Raw genomic sequence first — 19,371 nt, 5'->3', positions numbered from 1 at the left:
CCTTCTGTCACTCAATTTGACATTCATCTTCCCGACAACCCTCTATGATCAATGAACATGCGACATGTCATAATATCCCTACCTACTTGCTGTCACTCTTCTTTATAGACGTTCAGTTGTTCCTCCCTTAATACACTTTCCTCAAACCGTAAATATTTAGGGACTTCTCTTCCATTTCTTACCTTCTTTAAGGAAATTTGTTAAAAAAAAAACCCCAAAAAACAATATATAACATCAAGCTCCTCTTTGTGCTACATGGTGGGACTGAAGAATCTCAGCGGGGTTGAACAATACAAAGTACAAAGGTATCAACGCATTGGAATGGTCAAAGGTGTCATAATGCCCTTTAGGGTTTTTATAGAGTTGAGTGTATTATGACAGTCCTTGAAAGTTAAGGCTGAAATGTAGGCAAAGTCAATGTTAACCTCATCGGTGACAGGGAGATCTGCAAGGCATCGCACTGCCGCGGACTACATCATCCTGGCAGTGAAGACGGTAAAAACACACAGAAAAGCTCCCTCACCGTAAAATTTGAGGCAGTTTATTACAAACCTAAATATAACAAATATAGGTGTGAATTGTGTTATTGTAGGGTCAGTGATCCTCCTGGACATCGCGGAGTCACTTGTGGAGGTAGGCGTCTAACCACAGCTCGCCTGACTTTCTCAGGGATCTAGAGGGAAAGAAAAATGAGGTGTTATGGAAACTGTAATACATCAAATTTATATGTATACCAATGATTCCCAACTGGGGTGTCACGGCAAACCAGAAGGGAAATGGCCACATGCCCTCACTCAGCTGCATCGGCATATTGATCATCTGCTAGTGATGCCTGGTGAAGACCTGATGTATTGAGCTTGAGAACGCCGGAGGCAGCGAGGATGGGTAAGTGTTCCTTTTTAGGTGTCTGGGGGTCACTGGTTAGTATAGTATACGGTGTTGGGCCACTGGTGAGCCATATACTGTAAGCTGGGCCACTAGGGTCACAGCAGGCTCTACCTGGCCTTTGGAGTCCAGGGGCCACTTCTTAGGGCTTTTTTCAACTCTGTGGTTGCATGAGCCATCTTTTTCGGTGTGTTCTGCTGGGGGAGCAGTATATCAGACAGGGACAGAAATAGACTGGGCAGGCTGATCAGAAGGGCCATTTCTGTCCTGGGGAGCCCTCTGGACCCAGTACAGTTGGTGGGTGACAGAAGGATACTGTCTGTGGTGACCTCCATGCGGGAGAACAACTCCCACCCCATGTATGAGACCTTGATGGCACTTGGCAGCACTGTAAGTGACCATCTGCTTCACCCCAAGTGTGAGAAGGAGCTATCGCAAGTCCTTCCTTCCAACCGCGGTCAGGCCAAGCGAAGATCACTCCGCACAGAGAACTAAATGATCCTGAAGTCTTCCTTCTTTCTTAGCTGCTATGGACTCCTAGTATATCTTCTCTTCTCAGCATATGTGTGCCTACTTCTGCAATATATTACTGTTTATTATCCTGTATCTATATTACTATGCTGCTGTAACATACTGAGTTACAGCTGTTGGCTGAATGAATTGAAGGTGTACGGGCACCATAAGAATTGAATGAACCAGAATGACTCTTACCCAACAACATCACACATTGCACTGTATAGCCCCTTCTCCTCATAGTTGACATTATATTTCTTGCACAAAGAACGCACAAGTGGAGCAATCTTGCAGTAGTTGTGGCGAGGCATGGTGGGGAACAGACTATGGAAGAGACAAAAAAAACACTTTAATGGTTAAACTGTGTGCTACAGCGACAAAGAACACAATGTACTGTAAGGATGAACACTGGTAACTGGACATCTTCAGGAGTCTCTTAATAAACAAATGGCTTTCTCCAGTGGCGTAACTAACCTCTTGTGCAATCTTTTGTCCGGGGCCCTCTACCTCATCCCTATAGTGAGTTCTTGATAGTGATGGTTACGGGTGCTAAGGAGTATAATCCACCTTAGGCTGCATTCACACAGAGTAACGCCAGGCGTCATTTGTGTGTAATTTGTGTGTCTTTTATGGCCGTCATAAAACGTTTACATAGAGTTCTATAGGAAAAGACGGCCGTCATTTACGGCCGTCATTTACGGCCGTCATTGTAATGACGGCCGTAAATGACGGCAGTAAATTACGGCCGTCTTTTCCTATAGAACTCTATGTAAACGTTTTATGACGGCCGTAAAAGACACACAAATTACACACAAATGACGCCTGGCGTTACTCTGTGTGAATGCAGCCTTAGTGTGGTTAGGGGAATCTGTGGGTCTCCTTAGCTTATGCACCAGATGGAAGCTTCAATCTCAATACTGATGCCAGAGCTTATGGGCCCCCTAAGGCTCCTGGGCCCCAGTGCAACTGCACCCTCTGCACCCCCTCAAGTTACGCCCCTGGCTTTCTCACTTGCTCCTTCCATTATATACTACATTGCCAATAAGAACCATGTTCACTAGTGGACTGGATGGGCGATACAATATATTGCAGCGTATTTAATACTATATATAAGTTTGTATGTCTGAGCATTTCTCTATTATTATTACTTGGTGTTCTACTCATGAGTCTCCAGCGCACAACCGCACTCTGTCAGGGCCATCCGGGAGTTGTAGTTTTGCAACAGCAGGACAGGCACAGATGGGAGACCATTATTATAGCATATCTGTCTCTTCTTAGCCCCATCAATTGACAACTGACACATACTAATAGTCCTATACAACTTGGTCTACTCACTGATGTTCAATCTGAAAGTTGAGGTGTCCACTGAACCAGTCATTGAAGAAAGATTGCTCAATATTGCATGTTGCTGCCAGCTGCAGATATGGAGAGAATTTACAGTTAGGCTGCTATACGTAACTTTGATCCCCTTTCTATCATCCCCTTATATATTACAGTCTTAAAGGGACTCTGTCACATTGTACATGCAGTTCTGTCTACAGGCAACATAGCAGGTGTCATTATCAGCTGAGCAAATTGATATACATAGTTTTGTGGAAAAGGTTCAGTATAACTTGTATTATATTCATGTACATCCCTGTTTTTGTTCCGTTTAGGAGTCCAGTGGGCGGTCCGATCAGGAATTGACAGCTATCTGTATGCATGGAAGAATGTCAATCACTAAATAGTCCTGCCCCCTGGACTCCTAAGCATAGAAATGGCACTAAAACATAAAAAATATACCTCTGTGCACAGCTTATCCACCTCCATATCATGTTGCCTGCAGATCAGACACAATGTTGAAGGTGACAGGTTCCCTTTAACAATACCCAGTGGTGGAAACGTATTAATACTGAACAACGTACCTCTACAGGTTAGTCACAAGAAGGCTGGTTCTTACCTGACTCCCTAGCCAATCTCTGTATTTTTCATGATCAATTTCCATGGGGATGTGATTCATCTGCGTGACCCACACAAACCAATGAGACTCAAAAAACCTAAAAAAAAGGTCAAAGACAAAGCTCATTATTATAACGCTATACCTATAGGACTGAGGCTGGCCATACACTTTGGATTTCAGTTGGCTGTCATGTGGCCGCCCTATTGATCAATGGACCATCAACAACTAAACAGGTCTATTCGCTCCTAAATCAGTCATTTCGGTTGACAAGGACGGAATGCATATGAGTGGCTTTGCCGATCTGTGCCCCAAGTGAAGAGCTAGCGGTACCAGTACTGTAGCTCTCCACAGTCAGAAGGGCGTTTCTGACACTCTGTCAGGACCGTCCTTCTGTACAAGCAGCGCCAATAGCACTGTGCTCTGAGACCGGGGAGGAACGCCAATATCGCTGTACTGTGTGATAATACTCGTCTATGGATGAGCACTGTGAGCAGAGGGAGGGGGCGTTCCTCCCCGCTCACACAGTACAGCGCTATAGGCGCTGGTTGTACAGAAGGACGGTCGTGACAGAGTGTCAGGAACGTCCTTCTGACTGTAAAGAGCTACAGTACCGGTACCGCTATACCCGGGGCAAAGATCGGGAAAGCCGACAGTGCGCTGAATTCAGCGCACTGTTGGCTTTCCAGCAGTATATAGAACTGCCTGTGCCCCAAACCATGAAAGGTCCTCTTTAACAATAATATTAATAATAATAGTGCAGTTTTATATTTAGTGCGGGCGCTGATGGCTTTACAACAGGCTGATTTAGGACAGTAAACCCATGTTCCATAAGGACCTGTGAGTGTTTTAGTGTCCCAAGTCATCCTGACAGGATCTCTTCAAGGCTGACGTCACGTTTATGGTTATTTTACTGCGATTATTTGAGGCAAAGACAAAAGTGGCTTCAAAAAGAATGCAAAATATAGAGGAAGTTCTTATACTTCTCCCTTCTACTACATCCACTCCTGGCTTTGCTTTTAAAACCACAGCAAAAACTGCAGCTTTTCCACAACGCTGGCTCTCAGCCTCGATCCTGGAATGGAGATCTTTATTATCCTTCACTCGGAGGATCATACCATGTGGATATTCCAGGCTCTTATCATTTGCGGCTGTTTATCACATTTTATAACCTCCCATTACATGAAGTTGGGAAAGTTTCGCTGATAAACGTAATATGTTAATAAAACAAGATCAGATAGGATCGGGACACGATGACATGTAAGAAGGGTCATACCTGACAGTGAAGAGCAGGACGATGGATCCAAAAAATCCGAAGAAAGGAACAAAAGTAATAAAGAAACGAGTGTAATAAGAAAATGACCAAGCCAAATCCTGCAAAATAGGTCAAATATGTGAAGATTATGAGTCAGTATAATAGCAGTACTTCGTTTTTATAAACCCATATAAATATGTGTGTGTCTATATAAATAAATATATATATATATATATATATATATATATATATATATATATATATATTGTCAGGGTCTGGGGTTGCCAGGTGGGGTGGCATAGACATACAAGTCCAGTTTCTTTAGTCCAAAACAAAGGTAGAGTTTAATACAAAAATAAATACCTGCCCGGCTAGGCTCTAACTAAACATAGAATAGGTTACCTCACCTAGAGTAACAGAAATCCAAAAGCCAGTAGAATCACTCAGGACACAGCTCCAAAAATATGACCTCTCTGTCAGCTCTCCAGCCAAACTCTGCCAAAGTGTTGCTGATGGAGCTGACTTCTTAAGCCTCCTTGAAGAGGAGACTCTCTGCAGCTGAATCGCTGATGAAACATCCCAAAAGTGTGGACTGGAGCGGGGTGGAATGACAGGTCCCACTACCAACCTACCTGCCATTCCTAAAAATCCAGCCCAATACTGAGCATTTACCAAAATGCTCAGCAGACAAAAGTTGTCTGCTGAGAACAAACATTCCTGGAGTTTTCTCATCTCACCCACCTGAGTAGTATGGGCAAGATGTACACCCCCTCCAATACCTGACCAGCCATTGGCTTACTACAATATATATATATATATATATATATATATATATATATATATATATGTGTGTGTGTGTGTGTATATATATATATATATATATATATATATATATATATGTGTATTAATATATATAAATATATATATCACACACATATATACACACACACATATATTTGGATGTAAATGCCTTTTCTTATATATTTCTTCAGCAATTACGTATTTACTTGTTGATGTTCTATGGATGGACAGTAAGTCATACAGAGGGTACTTACCACCCAGTCGTGGCGAGTTATCATTGTCTTCATAATCTGAACTGTGAAGTACAACGGTATCAAAAGTGGAGGCCCAACTGCAAGAAGAAAAAGGAACATTACCGCTCATGTCAAGCAAAGACATTTATGGCAATTTATCAGGAATCAGCACCACATGGGTTACCTCCGCTTCCCTGGTTCCTTGCACTTTTTGTCCTTCCTGGTTCCTCTAGACCAGGGGTAGGGAACGTACGGCTCTCCAGCTGTTGCAAAACTGCAACTCCCAGCATGCATACTTGCTCTTCTGTTCTTGGAACTCCCATGGATGTGAATGGAGCATGTTGGGAGTTGTAGTTTCACAGCAGCTGGAGAGCCGAAGGTTCCCTATCCCTGCTCTAGACTCACAATGCTACTCAGACAATCACTGATGGAGGAGGGTCACCGCTTTGGGCTGTAACCCATGGTAGACCCAGGTGGTATAAAGAGGGGGGGGAATCAGTGCTAATTTAAATTTTTTTAGGTAATTCTGAGTCTACTATAAAACAAATCTTTACCTGTCCGACATTCCTCTGCACTGGGAGCAGGTCCTCAGCCCTGGGTGCACTACTCTTGCTGTTCAAGTAGTATGGGCGCTATTACAGAAGTAGGAGGATCAACTCCCACTGCAAAGGCAGAAGATATTAGGGGTCTAAGTGGCAAGAGGGAGCTGAAAGCCCGCCGCCCAAGTGCACCGACTGCCTCAATTGCATAACAATCCAAAGTGGTCTTCCTCCAAAAGTTTTCCTCTACAAAAGTGACATACATAACAGAGGTGTGTTGTTGATCAGTATAATGTGCTCTGTAACATGGTGGTTGCAACTGACTATGCTTGGGTGAGGTGGTAGACACCTATATATTAGACAGTTTTTTACACTTGCGCCTTCTAAGTTTAGTTGTGTTAAAATATGAAGAGCTGTATCGTCCTTCCCTGTCGGAAAACATAAGGCAGGACAGACTAAAAGGATCTGGATTTTCTCTCTCCCGGAGACTTGTGTATTTTTACCTGTGCTCCTACATAAACCAGTAATCCCCTTATAAATCCAATTACTCACTCAGAAAGAAGTACTGGTGTTGGTGGTTATAGGGCAGATACTTTATCTTCTTCTTGCCGTACTGTAAAGAAGAGGAAAAGATTTACAGATATAGAGGCGTGCACCTACATTAGAGAAATCACGGCTTCCTTCTATACAATAGGTGACATAGGCTGGCCATACACTTCAGATAGTCATCCTTCCCCATACACACATGAAGCTGGAAAAGGATAGGACTTCCATGTTGACTTCACTACATCTGCTGGAGGACCGTCAGGAGGTCCATACACAGTAGATGGTCAACTGGTCCCGTTGAAATTGTAGGATTCAGACAATATTCTAAAGTGTATGGTCAGCTTACAACAATATACTGTATTATAGGAACAAGTTAGTAGATTTATAGACTCATACCTCCACTGGTTGTGTGTCACCCAGTACAAAAATGTGTACCATGTTGACGTCTGGATCCTTGCTGAAGATGTTAGGTTTGGCGTGATGCTGAAAATGCCGATGGTTCCACCAGTTGGCCGATGCTCCCTGTGGACACATAGATACTTGTGAGCTGGGAAGCAAGACCGTGTGCCTAGGTCTCACCCATGTAATCCCACATACAAAAGCATATATGTCATGTTCTTGAGAGATTTTCTTGAATTTTTGGTTTTGGACCAGACAGTCAGACATTAGTGCAAAGTACACTGATACCTTATAACAATCCCTACTTGTTAGAAAACTCTTGGCAATAAGCTGATCAGAAAGTGTCTCTAGTTTGAGTTCCCCAGAAAAAAATCATCTGTTATCTGTGGGGTTGTCTGGCAGTAAGTGTTTAATTTCCCTGCAGCGCCACCACAGGAGGAAATGAAGTATTACACAGTTCCCATTGAAATCAATGTCTATGTAACAGAATAGGACGAGTCCTCCAGAGAGAGATGGTATATGTAACCACTCATCCCCCCTGGCCAAGAGAAGAGGATCCTGACTATCGACTCCAAATTCCTTAATACAGAATTGTATCCTAATCTGCCATCTACCATATTATAGTCCCAATCACCTTTAGATGGCCAATGACAAACTTGTGACCGATGTGGTTCCATTTTGACTTCTTGAAGACGGATAGATGTCCAAAATCATGCTGCAGCCATCCAGCCTGGGCCTGCGGGGTAAATACAGTGATACATAGGTTACGCTTCATTGTGGATTAGCATGCTATAGGTCTCTTTAAGGAATGAGAAGGGTAATGCTAATAACGGACCTGAGATATTGTCAGCAGTAGAACGATGATAAGGGTTGGTATCCATCCTGTACCAAGGTAGCAGAGGGTCTTCCAAGCAAGAAACTCCAAGACCAGGATGTGTGCTAAGTAAAGACTAAAAAATACCCAACTGGCTTGAAAGAGATTCATTTCTTCTGCTGTCTTGCGTAGTTTTTGGAAGTCTTCCACTTGCTGAGCCTGTACCGAGACAACAAAGCATTGGATGAAGCTTACATTACAGCATGCAGCCTCCGCCTTCTAATACCGTTTCCCATATTACTCATTCACTTACTTATTATACACGGTCACATACAGAGTGCACTGTTCTCCTAATTAAATCCTGGAGAATAGATTTGCATATTTTATACACAGTCCAGTCATATTAATGTGACCAGCGCCTACTTTTGACGTTAACGTTAAATAACCAATGGCAGAAGGCACGTGTCATCAGCCGTCTGGGTGCACTCATCATTGTGGAAGGCACGATGGATCAGCACAAGTATGCATCTATCCTTGCGGACCATGTTCACCCCTACATGCGAAATGCTTTTCCTCAGGATGATGGCATCTACCAGCAGGACAATGCGACGTGTCATAAAGCTCGCAGTGTATGTACGTGGTTTGAGAAGAAACAGGATGAGTTTACCGTACTCCCTTGGCCAGCAAATTCCCCAGACTTAAACCCAATCGAGAATCTGTGAGACCTCCTCAATCGGTTGTTCGCACCATGGATGCTCAACCACGTAACCTAGCGCAGCTGGCCACGGCACTGGAGTCGGCATGGCTCAACATCCCAGTGACATCATCACAACATCCCCTCTCTTCCTGCACGTCTTGCAGCGGTCCGCTCTGCCAAAGGGGGTTATTCTGGATTTTGACAGGTGGTCACAATAATGGGACTGGACTGTGTATGATACTCCCACATTATGGTCTGTTTTATAGAAAGTCAATCTCCCTATTAGTACAGGTTTACTAAGATGTCTTGTAGAACGTGGCATAAAATTTACCAAAATATTACTGAATCAAATTGTTCCATCTATTTTTCACCCGATTAGCATGACAAGGGGGGCGGCTTAGATGAAAGAGGGGACATGGCTTCAAATGCCACAGCTGGCTGCAAAATTTTGGTGTATAATTTTGGCCAACCCATCTTTCTATTGGTGGAGGAAGTGGGATTGAGCCACAATTTAGGACTGGTCATTGACTAGTACTGATGATATATTATATATACATGTATTGTTCAGGTGCATGTACAACGCAGACAGATCATAGAGCGGCTATGGGATCTGGGTAGAGGAAGGGGCCTTAGTCCTGGTTGTTGACTACCCATGTAGGATTTTCTCCAATGTAAATTTGGCCCAAGAGTCATGTGTGTGAAGGACAAACCAAGTTCCAGGTCCATTTGATGTTTGCTATGGGTCCTGCCATGGTTGTATATTTGACTACAAAGAACCTACAGTCAGCCTGGCCAAGACTAAAATGAGAATCGTACCTGGATACCTTTTATTACTCATTAACTTGTACTAAAACTGGCAAAGCACAGCAACGTAGATGATACGGAAAGTGGGCGCGATATTACAGAGCAGACCCGAGCATTGTATTTCAGCCATAGTTGGAGAATAAAGCAGCCTAAGAACGTGATGAATAATACAGGAGTCCTGAGTGCCATTTATTTGCCCTCGAACAATATCAGAGCATCAATAATGGAGAATCAAGATTACATTACCCAACCACACAATAGGCCTTTCCATTTACCCTTTGTTACCCTTTATGTGCCATTCAACCTTCCATTGTGGTCTTGATATTGAGCATTTGTTTATTTCTAGATACAGCTATGAACTTTTTATAGGCATGATTACCGCAAATGCATAAACTACAAAATGATGGCCCAATGCAAGACAAAAACCTTACATGCGCTTCAAATGGCCATACACAATAAACATGTGTGGGAGCAGACAACCATCTAAAGTGTATGAAGGCTCCTGAGTGACAGATGTCGGAGGAGATAAGGATCAGGCTGTTGGACGTTTGTTAGTCTCTGTGCACACATCCGAGTGTGCCGCCCGATGCTGCTCTAAGACCCAGTACACCTCTCCGTTCAGATTTCGATTTGGGAAGTCCGTTTGAGACCCCCAGAACGGAAACCTACCCGCATAAGAAAGTGGTTACCTAAGGAAATCTGTGGATCCCATAGACTGTAATGGGGTCCGTGTGGTTTCCGCTCAAAAAATGTGGAGAGAAAAGGTGCTGTCATTCTGTTGGCTTTTTAGTCTGTTGTGCTGATCCTATGAAGTATAGCTCTTGGCCCAACAGGCATTCAGCAACAGCTATTTAAAGAATACCTTTCATGTTTGGGGCACAGGCAGTTCTATATACTGCCGGAAAGCCGACAGTGCGCTGAATTCAGGCTTTCCCGATCTGTGCCCTGGGTGAAGAGCTATCGGAACCGGTACCGTAGCTCTTCACAGTCAGAAGGGCGTTCCTGACAGTCTGTCAGGAACGTCCTTCTGCACAGCAGCGCCTATAGCACTGTACAGTGTGAGTGGGGAGGAACGCCCCCTCCCTCTCCTGATAATACTCATCTATGCACGAGCACTGTGAGCAGAGGGAGGGGGCGTTCCTCCCCGCTCACACTGTACAGTGCTATAGGCGCTGCTGTGCAGAAGGACGTTCCTGACAGACTGTCAGGAACGCCCTTCTGACTGTAAAGAGCTACGGTACCGTCACCGATAGCTCTTCAGCCGGGGCACAGATCAGGAAAACCGACAGTGCGCTGAATTCAGCGCACTGTTGGCTTTCCAGCAGTATATAGAACTGCCTGTGCCCCAAACCATGAAAGGTCCTCTTTAAAGCAACCTGTCAGGAAGATTTGGGACAATAACCACTCCTAGGTCCTTATAGACCAGGGTTTAGAGCCCCATATAGACCTGTTATAATAATCCATGGCCAGATTAAAAATAAAAAAAAGCTTCATACATTAAAGTGCAGTACCTTCCTATTTTCCTGCTTTATTAGACTGTTGCTAAATTCAAGGGGTTTTCCAAGTTTAGGTTTTTTTTTTTTTAAATTAACTATAGGATTGGTCACTAGATTGGTGGGGGCCACTCACAGAACGGCTGATCAGTGGGGGTGTTGGACAACCACCAGATCTGACCTTGATGACCTCAGGATAGGTCATAAATATTAAAAAAAAACGGAAACACCCTTTAATGTCTTAATATAGTATCAGATTTAGTTACTTTTTTTTTTTTTTGCAATTTTCAATTGACCAATTTATCTTTTCATCAAAACCCACTTCCCTTTTTGATTCTGGAGAAATATTTCTGGTTCTATATTTTTTTGACATTATAGATACATATGTAGGTATATCATTGTGTCAGGTCTGGAATCAAAAGGTAAGTTGACCTAATATACTTGCCGTAGTTAGCGCTGTTACCCTTCTTTTTGCTAACATATATTTTGCACAAGGTGTTGCATGGAGTAATGACGTAACAAATCATAAATCCATCCCATACTCACATTTTTCCCTCGGTCCTGGCTGGGCTCATTCTCTGCCAGTTCACCAACATACAGAGGCTTCAGAAATTTTCTCACAAAATTAAGATCAGGGTGAAATGCCTGGAAAGCTTCCTAAATAAGACAGAGAGGAATAAAATGTTAGATCGTTGTTCATTTACACTTCGCAAAACAGTAAGTGGTTGGTACGGATGATAGAAATCTGATGTATGGTTTGTTATAAGGCCGTGATGGCGAACCTATGGCACGGGTGGGTGGCACTCAGAGCCCTCTCTTTGGGCACCCATCCTTGGAACAGATTATACTGTGTGGGGGCCACTGTGCAGTAGAACGTACTGTGTGTGGGCACTGTGCAGCAGATTATACTATGTGGGGGCCACTGTGGAGCAGATTGTACTGTGTGTGGGCACTGTGCAGTAGATTGTACTGTGTGGAGGCCACTGTGGAGCAGATTGTACTGTGTGGGGACCACTGTGCAGCAGATTATACTGTGTGGGGGGCCACTGTGCAGCAGATTATACTGTGTGGGGGCAACTGTGGAGAAGATTGTACTGTGTGGGGGCCACTGTGCAGCAGATTGGACTGTGTGGGGGCCACTATGCAGCAGATTTTACTGTGTGGGGGCCACTGTGGAGCACAAAGCTCTATAAAGCCCCATTCATATGACCATATTTTGCAGGTCTGTAATTGTGTGCAATTGTGGATCCGCACAGAATTAAGGTTAAATTGCCGTGTTGGCACTTTGTGATAAATTAGTGGCTCTGGGGTTGCCGTTTGGGTACTTGGTCTCTAAAAGGTTCGCCATCACTGTCATAAGGGGTGCAGAGCCTACAGTTGTACCAGGACCTGCTGCTTGAGGACCTCTGTGTTATACATAAGACATCAGTATTACATGGGGGCCTTGTTACGTAATTTATTTTGGTGCCCAAGTGGTGACAGTAGTATCCTTGAAGAGGATGACTGATAGGGAGATTGCAAAAATGTCTGCCCCGATGATGATTTTATCTTATATATCTCCAGGTCTGAGACCTTGCAGAAGTATTACGGTAGTTTTTCACACACTTTTTCAAGTACACCATACTTTTGTGTCTGTCCAAAAAAACGGACTAAAACGGATTCATTTTTTTTTTTTACACTGATGACTATAAAAACGGATATGATGCAGCGCTCTCGTATTACTTTATATAGTACCGTCTTATGTACTATCATGTAATATTATTCTACACACTGATGTTTTATTGATTTTATAGTCTTCTCTCGAGTCCTCGACAGTTTCCCTGCCAGACACTGTTCTCTCGTTGCCTGCACCGGTATGAACTACAGTAACCTCGCCTTTGCAGTTCTCTGCGGCCCTTGTCCTCAATGAGCTATAGTCATCGGCCCTCCCCCAGACAGGCCATGCCCACTTGCTGGTAACGCCAGCTGTCTATGCCAGACTAGCCGGCTTACAGACCCCCCTTGTGGCATTGTTCTTATACATATATACCCTGGCACGTAACGCCAGTATATATGTCGCATCATGCCCCCTAATCTTTCTTCATGTACCAATGATACCAATGAAATCTCAACATTAACCATTTTTATGCTGCACACTTCGCTACCCCAGATACCATAGGAACCTGTCAAATGCAAATCTCTGGGGAGAAGGATGCCATATGAATAAATCCATGACTGAGGTTGGTCATAAATACCCGGCGGTCATTACTAGGCAGACAGCCCACAATGACTTAAAAGGACGTCACTATATAGTAAGGAAGAGAGAGATATCATGTAACATGTCGCCGACTCATCCAACCTCCGTATGTAATATTATAATGCTGCCTCGGATGTGCAAAGAACTAAGAAATCGCATTGGGTGATATATATGATTGTACGTTATTTTACTAAACATTTGTGTTACAGTATTTTACAATTCATGAACAATGGACGCCAGACGTAGGATTTGGACAAAGGATACTGTACATAGTATGCCGGTATAAAGAGCCTCCAATACTTTCCCAGAGTCATAGACAGCACATGTGCTTCTGGGTGCTGGAGATGTAAATGCTTAAAGGGGTTGTCCAAGACTAGATATTGATGGCCTATTCTTAGGATAAGTCATTAATATCAGATCATGGTGGTCCAGCGCCTGACACCCCGCCAACCAGCTGATGTGGTCCAGTACCTGACCCCCCACCAACCAGCTAATGTGGTCCAGCACCTGACCCCCCACCAACCAGCTGATGTGGTCCAGCACCTGACTCCCCGCCAACCAGCTGATGTGGTCCAGTACCTGACCCCCCACCAACCAGCTAATGTGGTCCAGCACCTGACCCCCCACCAACCAGCTGATGTGGTCCAGCACCTGACTCCCCGCCAACCAGCTGATGTGGTCCAGTACCTGACTCCCCACCAACCAGCTGATGTGGTTCAGCACCTGACCCCCCCCACCAACCAGCTGATGTGGTCCAGCACCTGACCCCCATGCCAACCAGCTGATGTGGTTAAGCACTTGACTTCCACCCGTGGCAACCAGCTGATGTGGTCCAGCACTTGGCACCCTGCCCACCAGCTGATATGGTCCAGCATCTGCCCCCCCCCCCCCGCCAACCAGCTGATGTGGTCCAGCATCTGACCCCCCCCTGCCAACCAGCTAATGTGGTCCAGCACCTGACCCCCCCACCAACCAGCTAATGTGGTCCAGCATCTGACCCCCCCCCTGCCAACCAGCTGATGTAGTCCAGCACCTGACCCCCCCCCACCCCCCCACCCCCCCCAACCAGCTGATGTGGTCCAGCACCTGACCCTCCGCTAACCAGCTGATCTGCACATGGGTAGAAGCAGAAAGCTCTGTATATTGATGACCTATCACTATCTTGTCTTTTACCCAGCATTCCCAGAAACCAACTTAACTTGGAAATTTGTTCAAAATGTGTTTCTTACCTTCAACATTCATGACATATCCATAGGATATACTGTATATCATAGGGGGGGGGGGGGGGCACCTCTGGGTCCCTCCACTCATGTACTGAGTGTTGTCTATGTATTGCTGAGAAAATACTGAGGCATAGTAGCATAAATGTCAAAAGACCAACTTATACCGGGAGATGTACACCCAGACGATCGTTCCTACAAATTGCTCTTGCTCATGTCCAGCGAGCAAGTGACAGATGATAGAAGACTCCTATGTAGGTGTTCATATCTTTCATGTGGACACATTGGCAGGGGATGCGGTGCTGACACCATACAATCATACAGACTATTGTCCAAATATACTACTGACAACTTACTATTGAACGTGCCATTGCAAAAACGCCAGGCATTTTAAGAGTTAACATTTCAGCTGCTTTTTTCGGCCATCTTTCAAGTGATACAGAGATACTACTAAAGACACAACGAAGAATGTCTTAAAGGGAGTTTGTGGGCAGGAAAATCGGTATCAAACTAATAACGGTACCTTGTAGGGCGACTTATGCCCTTTCCAAAGATACCTTTCTTATTATACATTGCAGCTCCATTTCCACGAAAATCTGGATTTTATGCCTTTAAGGGTTTTATGGGTGTTTCTTCTCCTGTCGGGGCTTCACTCTCTACTCTAGATAACTGCCCCCAACTGCTGCCCATCTCTGTACCCCGTTATTTCAATGACATCTTCCACTTTGGGGATAGTTATCTGGAATGGAGAGTGACGCTCTGGCACCTAAAGCTGTTCTTTCACTGTTGCGTGTCCGATGGACATGAGCAGTTGGCGCTTTTGGATGAAGACGCCACGGTGATGTGGGAGAAGAGACGGAGAAGAAGATGGAGGTGTTGCCGGAGAGTTTTCGGACAGCACAAGGGACGCCCCTAGTGCTGTCTGAAAACTCATTTACATATGAAAGAAAGATGAAATTTCTCAGGAACGGCGGGGTGGATCAGAATAATAAAGGTAGGAGAAGAATAGCCTTTCTTAAGGCTACTCCTACATGTACTTAGTTAAAAAAGGGGGATTCTAATGATAAGACCCCCTTAAAGAATTATTCTATATAAAGTCTCTTCTTCCTCTTCCTTAGTTATGATACAAGTCAGGGGATGATAGGCTGCTCTCATGTCATTTCCAGCTTATAACAAGGTTAGCTAGTAAATTTCACCAGAAAATAGATCACAATGATAACAGTAAGCAAAAATAGTATGACAAAGCAGGCACAATGCAATAACTGACAATGGCTGAGGAAGAGGAGGGTGGGCAGTAATATCAGGGCAAGTAGCAGTATATGACGTCACTGAGGGAGCGATGAAGGGAGAACCTAAGGACGAGAAGGCTCCCCTGGTCACTGACCGATCACTATGATCACAATGGACAGTCCTCCGAGAAATTTGCCTTGCAAAGTGTTTAGTGAGAATATACAAAACTGGTGCAGCGGCAGAAAAAATATCAGAGAAACGGCATCATATGTCACATGTAATATATAGTAGTGTACGTAGCAGACAGAGTATAACATATAGATCACTAGTTACATATACATCGAATATATGATCAATAACATACTGCACAGAATTAATACAGCTGTAATGATAGATAAAGATAGATAGATAGATAAATAGGAGATAGATAGATAGATAGATAGATAGATAGATAGATAGGAGATAGATAGATAGATAGATAGATAGGAGATAGATAGATAGATAGATAGATAGATAGATAGATAGATAGATAGGAGATAGATAGATAGATAGATAGGAGATAGATAGATAGATAGATAGATAGATAGATAGATATGAGATAGATGGATAGATAGATAGATAGATAGATAGGAGATAGATAGATAGATAGATAGATAGATAGGAGATAGATAGATAGATAGATAGATAGATAGATAGATAGGAGATAGATAGATAGATAGATAGATAGATAGATAGATAGGAGATAGATAGATAGATAGATAGATAGATAGATAGAAGATAGATAGATAGATAGATAGATAGATAGGAGATAGATAGATAGATAGGAGATAGATAGATAGATAGATATGAGATAGATGGATAGATAATAGATAAATATGAAATAGATAGATATGAGATAGATGATAGATAGATAGATAGATAGATATGAGATAGATGGATAGATAATAGATAGATAGATAGATAGATAGATAGATAGATAGATAGATAGGAGATAGATAGATAGATTTAGATAGATAGATAGGAGATAGATAGATAGATAGATAGATAGATATGAGATAGATAGATAGATAGATAGATAGATATGGGATAGATAGATAGATAGATAGGAGATAGATAGGAGATAGATAGATAGATAGATAGATAGATAGATAGATGGATAGATAGGAGATAGAACATAACAGAAGGTATATATTTCGGCATATAGCAGTATGATGTGGCACTCACCGAGGCGTCCTCTCCGGAGTAGTGACTGATGACCCGTATGCCCCCCGGGTGCCTCCTCACCCAGTCAGTGATGTTGTATACCTTGCGATCTATCACCAGCCACTTGTCAGTCTTGGTGTTGTGTTTCTGCACCTCTTCCCAGGTGTACCGGGGCTCTGACTTGACACAATCAGAGCTGCAGCTCCCTCCATTCTGTCCCCCCTTACCCATGGTAGATCCTTATTGGGGGGCACCTGCTGCCAGCCTGCTCTCTCCTCCTCCACCTCCTCTTCACTCTGTCGGATGAGACATATTAGCGGATCCTCCCAGTGCCCCTCTTACTCCTACCGTCCCCTTCCCTTATTACATCTTGTACAGTCCATCTATACACTGCACATGGTTTCAGGAACAGTCTCCATATTCCAAGTTTATTTTCTATATTACGCCTCTTACCTCCCTATTACAGCTGTTATGCCCTCTATATTACAGCAGTATACTCTCTATTAGTTATATCCTACTTACTACAGCAGCTATAGCCTCCCTATTACAGCAGTATACTTTATATTACAGCTACAACCTCTATATTACTTTATATTAGTTATATCCTTCCTAATACATCAGGTATAGCTTGTATATTACAATGGTAGGTGTTATATTACAGTTATATCTTCCATATTGCAGTGCCATCCTCTTATATCTTCTGTATTATAGTTGTATCCTTCCTATCTACTATAAGTTATCTTCTCTGCATATTACGCTCTTTATATTACATCAGTGTTTTCTATCATTTGCCCGTTATACCACATCCTCTACCCTATACCTGTATACTATATCTTGCCCCCTCTGTATTATTACATTATTACTGTGTTACATCTCTGTGTTCCGTATTAGTCGCACAATATCCTCTGTATATCAGCTGTATATTGTCTGGTATTACATTATATTCTATACTATATATCTCTATATTACACGGCTCCCTTGTATATTAGTGCTGCCCCCTGTGTCACAGCTGTACGTAGCGTTTCTATGAATAATATCCTGTACACTAGTTATAGCCTGTATATAACATCTGTATACAGTATCTTACATCTGTATTATATACTATATTATTACACTGCAGTTGTAGTTACATTGTATCCATATATTACACCATTCTCTGTCACAGCTCCATCCAATATATTACTATATTACAACACCTGTATCCTCTATGACAGCATTCCTACCTATTACCCCTTGCCCCCTCCTATTTGCCCCCCCCCCCCACCCCATTATTACCCCTTTGTCCCCCCCCCCTCCTACCCTCCACCTGCCGCTACTACTCACCAGAGAATCCCCGGCTGCTGTCTCAGCCCCGGCAGCTCCACATGTAGCCGGCTGCAGGCAGTCCCCACCTCTCCCTCCTCCCGCAGCAGCATCCTCCTCCTCCCCCTCCTCCTCTCCCCTGTTTAGGGTTTCCAGGGCAATCAGCAGAGAGCGCGGACCAATCAGCGGCCGAGGACCAGGGGCAGCCGCCTCGTCATTGGCCCTGCTGGATCTTTCGAAGCTGGAGGACGTGAGGGAATTATCCCCTCAGCTGGGAGGGAGCCAGCTAACACCCCCGGGTGAGGGGACAGGGCGGGGGAGGCTTAGTCAGAGGTTTTGGGGGGCACTAGTACCGGCAGAGGACGGGTTAATAGGCTGCTGATGGAGATGCCGGGATGTAATAGGGGGGAATAGAGGAGGTGCAATTCCGCTGAGCCTGATAGGGGGCGCTAGAGCACAGCGCAGGCTCCTGTACGAGCAGTCAGTCCGGGTTACCTCAGGAGATGGAGTAATCCGGGAGATGTGTCAGGCAGATGGATGGAAAGGGCTTATACTGGCACATAGCATGTGTAGGCTGCCCCCTAGAGGCCGGACCTGGCCACTCTCCTATATGTACCCCATCCATAACTACAACTTTCTGTCACATTAAAATCGCAAAAAACCCTCCTGAAAATCTCACTTTTGTATTGCAGATTTTGCCTTTGTGGCTCAGGTAAATATTCCTGGCACATAGCTCCGCTGCCTTATGTACAGTTTAACCCTTTTGTGAACCAACGCGTTTTAGCCTTAAAGGGAGTCTGTCAAGGCGATTTAGGACACGAAACCCCAAGTCTATAAAGCAACAAAGGCCTAGTTCACATCTATAGTCAGTATTCCACATGGGACCCCCCCGAACAGAACGCATTGACAAGCGGTGAGCACTGAAAGCACACGGACCCCATAGCCGCTTTCATATTGAAAATGGCTGACACTCAGCGTACCCCATTATAGTCAGTGGGGTCCACCAGAGTCTGTGGGTACGTGTAGGATAAAGCTGTACGCTTGAGAAATCAGACATCTTTGTGAACGGACACTTAAAGGGAAACGCTGTTTTTTCTGCTTTAGACGTTGGAATAGCCTTTAGAAAGGCTATTTGTCTCTTACCTTTAGACGTGTTCTCCGCCGTGCCGTTCCTTAGAAATACCGGTTTTTACCGGTATGCTAATGAGTTCTCCGCAGCAATGAGGGCGGGCCCCAGTGCTCAAACGGCGATGGGGGCGTCCCCA

General features: G+C 44.1%; 1 protein-coding gene across 2 annotated transcripts; it reads right to left on the bottom strand.

The window, feature by feature from the left end:
* Nucleotides 1-527: 527 nt before the first annotated feature.
* Nucleotides 528-18,202, bottom strand: LOC142213160 (fatty acid desaturase 2-like). Of its 2 annotated transcripts, none has more exons than XM_075281389.1 (13): nucleotides 18,128-18,202; nucleotides 16,826-17,100; nucleotides 11,462-11,572; nucleotides 7,943-8,140; nucleotides 7,742-7,843; nucleotides 7,105-7,230; nucleotides 6,715-6,775; nucleotides 5,645-5,721; nucleotides 4,611-4,708; nucleotides 3,338-3,434; nucleotides 2,734-2,813; nucleotides 1,597-1,722; nucleotides 528-673 (listed from the first exon to the last, which is right to left on the bottom strand). In XM_075281389.1, the coding sequence occupies exons 2-13, from the start codon at nucleotides 17,033-17,035 to the stop codon at nucleotides 622-624; spliced, it is 1,338 nt and encodes a 445-aa protein (XP_075137490.1). In that variant the 5' UTR covers nucleotides 17,036-17,100; nucleotides 18,128-18,202; the 3' UTR covers nucleotides 528-621. The 2 variants fall into 2 exon arrangements, with proteins under 2 accessions (XP_075137490.1, XP_075137491.1); XM_075281390.1 differs by having other exon boundaries at nucleotides 16,826-17,102; nucleotides 18,131-18,202.
* Between the last annotated feature and the right edge of the window lie 1,169 nt (nucleotides 18,203-19,371).

Source organism: Leptodactylus fuscus, chromosome 7 (assembly GCF_031893055.1).
Source record: "Leptodactylus fuscus isolate aLepFus1 chromosome 7, aLepFus1.hap2, whole genome shotgun sequence".
In the NCBI taxonomy this organism is placed as follows: domain Eukaryota; kingdom Metazoa; phylum Chordata; class Amphibia; order Anura; family Leptodactylidae; genus Leptodactylus; species Leptodactylus fuscus.
This window is presented reverse-complemented; position numbering and strand designations above follow the sequence as displayed.

Coding starts and splice junctions, on each gene's coding strand:
- LOC142213160 (XM_075281389.1), bottom strand. CDS start 17,035: ATGGGTAAGGGGGGACAGAATGGAGGGAGCTGCAGCTCTGATTGTGTC. Junction 2,814..3,337: donor GAGATTGGCTAGGGAGTCAG/GTAAGAACCAGC, acceptor CCATATCTGCAG/CTGGCAGCAACATGCAATAT. Junction 1,723..2,733: donor AACTTTCAGATTGAACATCA/GTGAGTAGACCA, acceptor TCTCTTCCATAG/TCTGTTCCCCACCATGCCTC.